This window comes from Mauremys reevesii, linkage group 6 (assembly GCF_016161935.1).
Source record: "Mauremys reevesii isolate NIE-2019 linkage group 6, ASM1616193v1, whole genome shotgun sequence".
NCBI lineage: Eukaryota > Metazoa > Chordata > Testudines > Geoemydidae > Mauremys > Mauremys reevesii.
The window spans coordinates 67756809-67769739 of NC_052628.1; the positions used below are offsets into that span (position 1 = coordinate 67756809).

Here is a 12931-nt window from a genome sequence, read left to right on the forward strand (position 1 = left end):
ACCCAGGATTGCGTTTTATGACTTTGTTTTGTATTTTAACCATTTGTTTCCATCACTTTCTCATTTCTACTTAAATCTTTACCCTTTCTTAAATAAACCTTGTTATGTTTTATTGTCAGTGCTCACAAGTGTTGTGTGGTTTACAGGAGTGGTGGATTTAAGGTAAAACTGGTAAACTGGGGTACTCTGCACATTTGGGGGCAGAGGATCTGGAACTTTTGAGAATAGCTAGTGTCAGGAGCTCGATATCACAGGGGACTGATTCAAAGGGACTAGGGACAGGGGTACACCCACTGTTAACCTGCAAGATGAAGATGGGGGGGGGGCATGACCCAGAAGAAAGTGCCTGAGTGGCTGAAAGGCTGGTGGTGTTATTGGAGGTGACTCTCAGTCCTGGGTACTCCAAGAGCAAGCCCAATGGCATGCATTAAAATAATAGTACTCATTTCTCATGCTCCGCCACTAACACAAAAAGTGCTAGTGACAGAAGCACTATCAGCATGAAGGAAAAGGCTTGCAAAATGAAACAAAGAGAGGCCACCTCCCACCTATAAGATAGTATATATTTACACAAGATGAGCAAGGAACAAGCCTAAACATTTCAAAACAAAGAAAAAAGGAAAGGAGAAGAATGATTCTAACATCCAGAATCCTCTATTCTCATTTCTGCTTATGCAAAGATTGCTATGATCAAAAGCACTTAAAAAAAACTTAAAAGCTGACTAGACTGCCGATTGTTCAAAGGAGGTATAAAGCACATACAGTAGAGCTCACTGAAGGTCAGGTGAGTTCCAAAGACAGGCAAGGAACAAGTGGGGTCAAGTTTGCAAGCTGCCAATTTGGCTCAGGCAGTAAAAACCCAATGGTCATGTTTGGGGCTTCTGAGCACTCTTTCTTTCTATTGTCTTTTCAAAATGGAATGCAACCTCTATCACATCCTGCTGTCTGGGATATTGTTCCCAGAAGAGCTATAAAAATCCAGTGAGGAGGGGGAAAGAAAGAACAAATGTTCTTGTTGTTCTTGAAAGGTTTTCTGACTAAATTGTGTTAGTAATGAAAATAAAACCTACTTACAATGAGCAGATAATCAAAATGGTCTCTGTGCAAATCAGGAAACAGCTTTAGTGCAGGAGTCAAAGGCCAAAGCCTTCATGGAACTTCACTGTCAATGGTTATTATGCTGCACATAATCTAAAGTGCTAAACTACAGCAGCAATGCTACCTCAGTGAATCCAAATTTATTCAAAGACATATTTACAGCAGACTACATAATGTTCTCCACACAACATGGAAGCAATAAAGGATGGTGAATTATTTGCATCAGGATCCTATAGTTTCTGTGGGATATGCAAACATATGGCAGCTGAAACATGTGTCTAGAAGATGTTTTATTACAGAGAAACCTATTCTCAGCAATGACAATAGAAAAAGCTTTTCATTTACTGAGTGTGATATGTTGCTTTTATTCATTAGTTTCAATTACCAACAAGGCACCAGCCTCCCATAGCTTGTTATGTTCAAGCACACTTATGCACCAAGCAACAAAGAGTCCTGTGGCACCTTATAGACTAACCTACGTATTGGAGCATAAGCACCCATGAAAGTTTATGCTCCAATACGTCTGTTAGTCTATAAGGTGCCACAGGACCTCTTTGTCGCTTTTTACAGATCCAGACTAACATGGCTACCCCTCTGATACTTATGCACCAGTTAACCAAGTGTGTTCTTGCACTATTCCAGGCACCTCTCTCCTTGGGGTTGTAACTCTGCATCCTTCAATAAGCATCTCAGGTGAGCCAGATAAATAAAAACAAGTCAATTTGCATATGCAAATTAAACTCTTCCATTTCCTCCTCCAGTCTCCTCCTCCCGATTCCATCCCTTCCTGTCACAGCAGTGAATGCAGATGGCAATGAAGTTGGTTTTACATCTCTGACTGAGCAGAAGTGCTTCCAAATAATCATATCAAGGTTGGAGCAGTCAGAAGCATCTTGTTTTGTCAGTTGTCATTTGTTGAAAGCACAAACCAAAATGGCTTGCAAGCTCTGGAGTAAATTAAACAACTTCATCTACCAATCCTAGGACTGCCAACTCCACATATCTTCAGACCTTCCTACAGGTCAAAGGAGAAAATCCGCCATTCTATCAGAAACAACTCTCCGATTAGCACTCATTCCCTGCTTCCCCCACCTCTTAGGAAAAGGCAACCTATTATACCTATTCCATGTATGGAAGGACTTCTTCCCCCTTCCTTAACATACAGGACAGGCGGAGCTCCTTTCCACTACTGCCCCTTTCTTAACCTGGGAGTGCTCAATCTCGCTGTTCCCCAGCTGGCTCTGCAGCACCTCCTCACCCAGTGACAGTCCTGCCCCTTTCATAGCAGAGGCATGGGGGTAAAGAAAGAAACTCCCTTTTAGTCTCCCCATACCTGGCTTGCTTGCTGCAAGGTGCACAGGGTTTAAACCCCAGGGACCAAGGCATGCTCCGGTGCCCGGGGGGAGGGGAAGGGGGGGAGACAACCCCCAGAACAACTCCTTACTGAAATTCTAACTAACTAATTACAACTACTAACTAATTTAATTATTTTCAGAGAGCAGGCCAATGACCACTAGGGAGAAGACTTGCCAAAGCAAGAGAAAATGAGCGTTCCAGCTAACGATCACAGGTGGTAAGAAGGAACTGCAGTGGCGGCGGGTCAGCAGAGCCCTATATACGGCGCCACTGAGGTGCAACTCCAGGGGTGCCTGACCCGACCTGACGGGTACCACTAGGGGAAAAAGCTTCCAGCTACTGTGCACACAGCTTGCACACCTAATTGGAATTGACATGAGCAAGCACTCGAAGAACTCTCAGCTTCTTACAGACCCTACCTCAGGATCTTCCACAGGGGCCTAATTTGCTCCCTGTGGTTTCCTTCCGCCTGCAACCGCTGCCTCCTCTCTGCAGCCTCTGCCACAGCCTCTTCTCCCCAACTGAATTCATTCAAGTGTTTTTGAGGCCCAGGTGTTCATCCTGATAACACCTGATCCCATTAGTCCCACCCCCTCAGACAGTTAATTATGGCACAGGTGAGGTTGGCTCCAGTCACCCCATGACAATGTAGAACACCACTATCATGTTATTGGAACTCCTGCTTGTTTGTTTTTTTAATATAGTTTGAGTTTTCCCAACAGCAAGAAATGCATGTAAAAAACTTCTTAAATCTTTGAGGAGAGGCAGAGGTAGTTAGATGAGCATCAATATAACCCGATCTGACACTCCATAAATATCAACCTGTTTCTGAGGTGGGTGATGAATTCCCTCCTGCACTTTAATGTTCAGGTAGAGATTAATGCCCAATTCTCAGTAGCATAATCCAAAGTTATAATCATACTGTTCAAAAATAAATGAACCCAAAAAGTAAAGTTTTCAGCACTAAGGTCAGAACACAGGGAGAGGCTTCTACAGGGAGACAAGCAGGCAGTTGGATGGACAGTGAAATTGCTGCAGTACAGTACTCTCTTATTCAGCAAGCAAGCACCTAGGCTAATAGGTCTTACGTGTTTATTTTGCACAGAGCACATGTTGCTTGGAACGTATTTAACAAAACTGCACTTAACGTAGCCTAACACATTCCTCTGGTAACCCTTGTCTCTATCAAGGATTTCAAAACTAACTTTACAATGGATCACGGGATGACAGGGAGCTTGTTTGCCCAAAAGTCTTTTCACAAAAAGTATTTTCACAAAAGTCAAGTAGTAATGCTTCGTTCCACCTATCTGAAGATGAGGAAATGTATCCCAGTGGTACAGAACACATATTTCTCACTGTCAAGAGAACACGGGGAGAAATGTCATCCAGCACTTAGTACCAATCAAGTAAGCAGCATACTGCATCAACAATAAAAACCAGAGGATTTGGTCCCTAATTAGTAAGATATCTTGTCATACCTAAACAAAGAGATTCTGGTCATATACATAGTTCTCTACTAAAAAGATAAACCAATCTCATAGGAAACAGACTCTTAATTTATCCCTTTATGGGCTTGTGGATTCCTGGTCTGTGACCAGGTATTCAGTAACCTTCTCTGGACCCCACTCCTAAGGTCCATAATGGCCTTGAGAACTAAATCTGAGTTAGGCACTTGTTTTGCATGTTTATGTTTTACTTATCTCTATCCATTCTATGCAGCAGTTAACCTGCAGAATCAGCGCTTTAGGGTAATTTTCACCTGACAAGCTGGAAAACAGGGCCCAAGGGGTGCATAAGATGCTTTCTGTAAGCTAGACTGAACTGAGCAAAAGGTAGGGCAGAATGGAGGAGGTAACCACTGTGAAGACAGGAAGCAGTTTACTAGGACTATGGTGACCCTCTGAGGGGAGCCCACTTCTTATTCAGGATGGCTTTTCTTTATGGTGTCGGTGAAGAGTTATAGTTCTCATATTTCATTTGGAAAGCATATGGATATGCAAATATGCTGAATTATGACAGGGATCACCATATGGCACAGTTTCACATACAGTTTCTTACAAGTTCTTTTTCGTTGTGTGCAAGCAAATTATAGTCTTGGAAAAATCGCTGTATTGTTTTTTATGCAAATCCTTTGAAGGACCTATGGCAAGCAGCAAGGGAGTTTGCTCTTTGCCTCAATTTCTTAGCTAGAGTCAATTTTTGAGGCAGATTTGCTTTCTGGGAACTGGGCATTAGTGCTGGAGCTGAAAACCCCTGAAAGTGAGGAAAGCCTGCATGACATTTGTGACCATCTCTGTTCCAGGACAGGTGTGTGTGTAAATAAGTTGCAATAAGAATATACCCAGACTCTGTATCACTGATTTTTTTCTCTGAAAGAAAGCTGACTTGCAATAACCTGACATCTGCTACTGTACAACAGAGAGGTGACAGTATCAAAAGAATATTTAAAAGTCAAACAAACTGATCCATTACTACTTAATATACATTTATCTACCCCAATGTTTATGTAAATTAAGCCAGACAATCACAATAGCTTTACAAGTCAAATAAATCATGGGTGAAAATTTGTGGGTAAATCTGAGAAAGAATCTGTACTACTTGGGGGTACATCTGAGCTATCACTCTGTAGCTTTTAATTAAATATAGGATAAATAAATTTAATTATCACCACATCAACTTCTAAGCGCAATTTATTTATAGGGAGATCAAATGCGGGAATAATGCAGAGCAAAAGCAATGATTTTTAAGCCCCAAATGACCTGCCTCTCATTTACCCATAAACTTAATTTGTGTCTGAAATACTGGTATTCCTTAAATTTTTTCTCATGATTGGTATGTAATGTAAATAAATCATCATATCAGAAGCTTGGGGCTTTTCTTTTTTAGAGGGAGAGAAGGGGAATTGGTTACAAATTAATTAATGATGAACTGCTAAACTAGAACAGCTCAGAATTGCTTATGGTCTGTTTTTTTCTTATCTGAGCATCTGGTCTGTGGAATCATATCAGTAGCCATAGCGCTCCCAGTTGGACAGCAAAACCACTCATCTGTCCAACTGAATTAAGATTTTACTGATAAAACAGTTTCATATATCTTTTCTCTCAAAAGTTAAAATGTGCCTAGAAGTTGTATTTTTGGAGTTGGATTCCTTTACCAAGGAAGATCCAGTAAATGCACTAGTTGTCTGTAAAATGCCAGGCACGCCTATGGATATAAATATATCATAATTGCATTTATTGTAACTTTTTACATAAAATACGTATAACCTTTCAAAACTTTAAGAAATACAGTACTACCTGTCAGAGACACCACCTTTACTTGGCAACTTTTCTGTTGTAAAGAAATCACAAAAAAGTAACCTCAAACATACAGACTATTATTCTGCTTCATTATTACAATGTCCCTTTTGTTAAGCAATCCATTTCTATCAGTCTCTTGAGTGGTCACTTAAGACAGGTTTTAAGGTACCTGTCATGGCTTTATTGCCTCCGTAACTGAGTGGTGCCAACAGGTCTCTTGGAGACACTTGAAATTCTCTCAATAACTTCTTACTGAAGATCCATTCTGATGAGTTATTTTGGACACAGATATTGCAGTTCCCAACAGTAGACTTTCAAAGTTAATTTTACCTTTTATTACTTTTACAGTGTTAAAATAACCCATAACATTTAAGCAACAGAACTTACTTTAATATTCAATTGGGTATACAGTTTGACCCTACTGACTTTGAAGTCAGTGTTAAAACTCCCATTGATTTTAATGGCATAGAATTGGACCCAAAAAGCATTTTGAGAACCCTGGAAGTACGGCATTAATGAAATGAAAAATGTTATTCTAGTGACTTTAAAAGTGTTCTGCTTTGTCATGTATTCAAATGGAAGGTTCAGTCCACTGTCCTACTCTGTATCATTTAAATGAAATACAGGTATCTCACAACTTACGCGCATTTAACATGCGCGATTTCAACTTTACGTGTATGGCCGGAGTGGGGGGCGTGGCCTCAAGCGGGGGGCGTGGCCTCAAGATTTAAAGGTCCTGGGGCACCAGCTGTGGCTGGGAGTCCCAGGGCCTTTAAATCACCCAGGGGGCTCCCAGCTGTAGAGGTGGCTGGTAGCCTCTGTGGCGAACTAAAGGGCCCGAGGCTCCAGCCACCGTGGAGCTCCGGGCCCTTTAAATGCCAGCCCCAGCCGGGCTGCCAAAGCTGCAGGCAGGATTTAAAGGGCTCGTCCGGGCTCCCCACCACGGCGGGAAGCCTGGCGGAGCCCTTTAAATCCCGCCCGCAGCTCCGGGGTACTTAAGTCGATGGTACTATGTTCTTCTTGTCTTTAACATTTCTACCTCTATATTTGTTCAGGCTTTCCAGTCAATGTAGTCCCAGAGTTTCCTAGCACTTTAACCATCAGCTGAGCAATCTGTCTCGGGTCTTTTCCGTGAAGTGAACCTGTTGCTGCAGTCAGGGTCGCAATCTATGTGCCCATAATTTTTACAAAAAGGTTGTTCCGTACTTTTTCCTCTTATAAATATGAGTTGACCAGATACCATAGTGATGGGCAGTTTATTCATTATTAATGATAAAAATCTATTATCTGATGATCTTGTGCCAAAGCATATTTGCAAAACCCTTTGAGTGAAATCCTGGCTCCCAAAAAGTTAACAAATATTCCCATTGCCTTAACAGAGCCAGGATTTCAGCATTATTTATTTATCCCTGGAGGAGCATTTGAAATTGTACCTACCCAAACTGTTATCACTGCTCGTTGGCCAGGAGGCTATTCTGTCCCTTAACAACTTCTTTTTACAAGAGTCATCTGATTTCACGGAAAGTTCCACTTCCTCTTTCCTGATTTCTCGCACAAGCTGCATGCGGCACCGAGTAAAATCCCGAAAGGAAATCTTCCCATTTTCATCTGCTCCTAGTTGGTGCATGATCTCAGCAACAGACTCCTCCATATTCAACTGACGGCACACCATCAGCAAGTCATTCCTGTAGTAGTGGGGGGGGGGGGGGGAAGAAAAGCAATTTAATTCATAAAACAATGCTAACCCTGTCTAATCTGGAAATCCATTTATTCACAGACATTTAAATCTAATACAGCAGCTGTGAATTTTGTGAATCCAATAAAGGAACTGTGAGGTTGGCAGATTTCAATCACAGGAATAATGCCTGAACAAAGTAAAGCTCTGAACTCCCACTGCTTCTCAGCAAAGCTGCATGCGACAACCCCGATGAGGTTGTATGTCCAGATTTTAACCATATTTACCAGAAAGATTTAGACTTCTATTCATTTATGCTGAAGCAAAACGCACCACAGAAAGAGCAGAAAAGGGGGAAAATACTAAAAACAATATTATTGTATAAATCCCCAATTTAACAGTTACTAACATTTCTACTAACAGAGATATACAGAGCCAATGAGAACTGAACCTTGCACCATTACACCACTGCTCCCCCCACTGTGGTCACAATCCCAAACAGAGTCATGGGTCCAACGAGGCAGATTTGCCCCATGAGACACTGCCATCTGCCCCAAACATATCCAGGCCTGCTCCACAAACACCAAGCCAGGAGGCTGCCATTTTAATCTACAAAATGGTGGCATCCACACAGTGTGATCTCACACATACAGTGCATGTAAAAAAGCAGCTTCTTGGCATGGCATTGGTGGAACAGGTGCAGGCATGTTGGTGTGGGGAGGTGGCTATGCAGACACCATTATGCTATTTGCATATCTGGCTGTGCAAGCATCCAAGTGAAAGACTCAAATCCAGTTCCTGGTGAGCAGCAGCCTTATCTCTGCTTGAGTTGGTAGGAGCCTGTGATAACTTTTCTGAGATGGGAATCTGCATTGGCTTGTAAGCACTTTAAGGCAAGGCCCATGTTTTCTTTTATGTCAACCAGAGTACCCTGTTAGCACTCAATAAAGAATCATTCTAAGGGCTTGGCTACACTTACAAGTTGCAGCGCTGGGAGTTACAGCGCTGGTCATGCAGCTGTGTAGGGCCAGCGCTGGAGTGTGGCCACACTGACAGCTACCAGCGCTGCAGTGTGGCCACACTTGCAGCACTTTCCAGCGCTGTATTGAGAGGTGCATTGTGGGCAGCTATCCCACAGAGCACCTCGTCCCATTTTGGCGCTGAGTATTGTGGGAAGGGGAAGGAAGTGTGCGGGTTATTCCGCTTCCTGTGTGCCAACGCTTCACATCCCAGCATTCACTCTTTCCGGCAACGTTTGGCGCCATTGTGAGTGTCTTTCTGTTTTACTCTCTGTGTGAATCGCGATTTCTGTGGCAAATGGAGCCCGAGCTGCTGAGGACTGTGCTGATGAGTGTCGCCAGCACAACACGTTTGGCAGTCGAGCTATTCCTTCAGCTCCAAAGTGACAGTGAGGAGTCTGACGATGATATCGATATCCATTCTCCTGCCACGTGTGACACTAAAGTGCTTGTGGCATTCACGGAAATGCTCAGCACCGTTGAAAGCTGCTTTTGGGCTCGGGAAACAAGCACTGACTGGTGGGATCACATCGTCATGGAAGTCTGGGATGACGAGCAGTGGCTGCAGAACTTTCGTATGAGAAAAGCCACTTTCATGGGACTGTGTGCTGAGCTCGCCCCCACTCTGCGGCGCAAGGACACAAGATTGAGAGCTGCCCTGACGGTGGAAAAGCGGGTGGCTATTGCAATCTGGAAGCTGGCAACTCCAGACAGCTACCGGTCGGTTGGGAACCAGTTTGGAGTGGGAAAGTCGACCGTTGGAATCGTTTTGATGCAAGTTTGCAAGGCAATTAATCGCATCCTGCTAAGAAAGACCGTGACTCTGGGGAGCGTGCAGGACATTGTGGATGGCTTTGCACAAATGGGTTTCCCTAACTGTGGAGGCGATAGATGGGACGCATATTCCTATTCTGCCCCACCTGGCATCAAAGCACGTTAATCGTAAGGGGTATTTCTCTATGGTTCTCCAGGCGCTTGTGGATCACCGCGGGCGTTTCATTGACATTTACACAGGCTGGCCTGGAAAGGTGCATGATGCACGCATCTTTCGGAACAGTGGCCTGTTCAGGAAGATGCAGGCAGGGACTTTTTTCCCAGACAGGAAGATCACAATAGGGGACGTCGAAATGCCCATTGTGATCCTTGGAGACCCCGCTTACCCGTTACTGCCTTGGCTCATGAAACCCTATACAGGGAAGCTTGACAGGAGCAAGGACCGGTTCAACTACAGGCTGAGCCGGTGCCGAATGACTGTGGAGTGTGCTTTTGGGCATTTAAAAGCCCGCTGGAGATCCTTGTATGGGAAGCTAGACTTGGGGGAAAGCAGCATCCCCGCGGTTATATCCGCTTGCTGTACCCTCCATAATATTTGTGAAGGGAAGGGTGAAACATTCAGTCAGGCATGGACCACCGAGGTTCAAGTCCTGGAGGCTGAATATGCACAGCCAGAGAGCAGGGCTAATAGAGAGGCCCAGCACAGGGCTACAAGGATTAGGGATGCCTTGAGGGAAGAATTTGAGGCTGAAAGCCAACAGTAATGTTTGCTGCCTTGCATGGGAGTGAATTGCACTGTTTACACTGTTATTCTATTATCCCTAAAATGATTTGCAGTGCCTCTTTCTTTACTGGGCTAAGGTATCTTTCACTATCTGCTATAATAAAGACTGTTTTCAAAGCCAAGAATTGTTTTATTGAAAAGAAAAAAACTTCCTTGACAGACAGACAGACACACAACATTTCATGAACACAAGAGGGCAGGGGTGTGGGTTGGTGAACTGTACAGTCACAAGTTTGCATATGTCCTGTCTGGAGTGCTGTTTAATGAATCCTGCACTTCAGGGTGCATATACTGCATGGTGATGGGGGTTGAGTGCATGGGGTAAGGGTGCTGGTAGGTATCAGAGCTGGTTGGTGAATGTACAGGTGTTGGAGGCAGCTGGTGGTGGTAAGAACCTGGATGCTGGGGAAAGGTGGTTTGAGCTGACATTGGGGCACAAGGCAAAAAGCTTTGGGACGGGGGGGGCTGTGGGGCAGCACGGGACTGCTCTGCCTGCATGGCTACGATAGCCTGGAGAGAGTCCGCTTGGCGCGACAGGATCTCTAGCAGCTGGTTTGTGCTTTTCCTCTTTGCCACAGCGTTTCTACGCCAATGTCTCTGGCGGATCATGCTTTCCTTCTCTCTCCACTCCTTCAATTCCTTACTCTCTCTAGCAGAGTGATGAAGAACAGTTTTCAGCATGTCCTCTTTGCTCTTTCGGGGATTTTTTCTCAAATTTTGAAGCCTTTGTGCTGTGGAACATCTGCTCAGTCCAGTAGTCAAGGTCACTGTAGAAACCCAGAAATGACAACATTTAACAGGGGCAGCATTGTATCCACTATCTCCAGACATGAATTGTTACACTGAGGGAGTTCTCACTTTAGCATTCTTTTACCACACGCATAACACGACAGAAGCCACGAAATGGTGAGTGAGGGTGCTTATAGAGGAGAAATGGGGCTTGATTGATAGAGGAGCTGGTTGCTTGGGTAATCTGGAGTGATAGAGGGGTTGAGTGAAGATGCAGCTGCAGGGGTGATCTTCACTATCTCCCTATCTCTTCACTAAAGAGTCTCACAACATTTTTCACAGGAGTTAATCCTGGAAGATGTCTCCCTGCTACGAGTCACTAGGGAACAGCGGGAGGCTCTTTTAGAGCAATGTGGATTCCGCCCGGGACCCTATGCGGCTTGCCTGTGTTCAGAAATGGTCCCCCCACCACTTGCAGCACAGTGGCGCGGACGCGTCAGCGTGACTGGGACAAGGAACACGGTGGCTCTGCCTATAAACCTGCGCAGGCATATTGCCCACGCTCTGGATGAAACTTTTGCTGAGATAACTGAGGCAGATTACCGCGACGTGATAGACCACATCAACGGGCTATTCCACATCTACTAGTCTGGCATGCATGCAGCCATAACCCCCCTTCCTCTCCAGAAACATTTCCACCCAGAAAATATGCTTACCGGTAACCCGCTCCTCTGCTTGTCCTTCTGCAACTGCTGGCTGCTGCGATTGGGTACTTTCCTCCTGGCTTGAGAAGAGCTCCTGGCTGCATGCCTCCAGGGACTCTGGGGTGTCTTCCCCCATCCCAGGAGCTTCACTCGCGGTTTCCTCCCCCCCCGCCGCCTCCTCCGCCTCCTCCTGTCCCCCAGCCTGCTCAGAAGTGTCCATCGTTGTCCTGGGATTGGCAGTGGGGTCACCCCCAAGTATCGCGTCCATCTCCCTGTAAAAACGGCAGGTCGTGGGGGAAGCTCCGGATCGGCGATTGCCCTCGCGGGCTTTGTAATAGGCACTCCGCAGCTCTTTAACTTTCACCCTGCATTGTAGTGCGTCCCGATCATGGCCCCTATCCAGCATGGACCTTGATACCTGCTCAAAGATATCGTAATTCCTACGGCTGGAGCGCAGCTGTGCCTGCACAGATTCCTCCCCCCAAATACTGATGAGGTCCATCAGCTCGCCATTGCTCCATGCTGGGGCTCGTTTGCCGCGTGGAGGCATGGTCACCTGGAAAGATTAACTGATTGCACTCCACACACACCTGGCTGCAGCAAACAGGAAGGAGATTTTTAAAATTCCCGGGGCATTTAAAGGGCGGGTCACCTGAGGCAAGAGCAGTAGAGTGCAAACTGATGAGCAGAGTGGCTGAACAGGAATTCTGGGATAACTCCTTATTCCCTGGAGGACAATTAAAGCGCTGGTGAGTGTCCACACCTGCTGAGCAGCGCTGGATCACCAGCGCTGCACTCCTTATACCCCTGCCGGGATGGGTTTTCAGCCAGCGCTGCAACCAGGGAGTTGCAGCGCTGGTTGTGCCCTGCAAGTGTGGACGGGGTGTAATTGCAGCGCTGGAAAGCCTCCACCAGCACTGCAACTTGTAAGTGTAGCCAAGCCCTAAGTCACTGTCTCTGTGCTGCAAGTTCCTCACAGACACAGGTGATGACTGAGCATCTCAGTCAGACAGAGGAACAGTCTACATCCTTTTTCTGCAGTGTGGACATGACAAAGTATCCTTGGGTGCAAGCCTTTCAGTACAAGCTTGATGCCATGGCTCTGCCAGCAGCTGAAATTCAACAACTCAGCAAAATTTCCTGCAATCAATTCTTGCAAGGAATATATGCCCAAACGTTCTCTCCCAGAGTTCTGGTTCACTGTCAAAAATGAATACCCTGAACTCTGAACACTCGACTTGAAACTGTCTGGAGTCACAGGAAACAGTAAGTTTCAAAATGGCATCATGGAAGCAAAACGTTTGGGAACCTCTGCATTATAGTATCCTGTTAGGTAGTTCTAAGGGGTAAGTATCAGGAATAGATAATATTTAAACAACTAATCTCTCAGAAGATGGATGAGTGCTCCAGTTTCCATTTAACTCAGGAGAGGTAAAGCAGTAAGTTAAAAACCCAAGGAGGGAGGGGGAAAAAAAAAGGAGAAATATTATTTT

General features: G+C 45.1%; 1 protein-coding gene across 4 annotated transcripts in view; it reads right to left on the reverse strand.

Moving 5' to 3' along the window:
* Window positions 1-12931, reverse strand: part of MCC (MCC regulator of WNT signaling pathway) — a 311234-nt gene that overhangs the window by 261733 nt on the left and 36570 nt on the right. For all 4 annotated transcript variants that reach the window (XM_039544357.1, XM_039544358.1, XM_039544360.1 and 1 more), the window contains one exon: window positions 7191-7438. In XM_039544357.1, the coding sequence (XP_039400291.1) occupies window positions 7191-7438 (248 nt within the window). The remainder of the gene's footprint in view (window positions 1-7190; window positions 7439-12931) is intronic.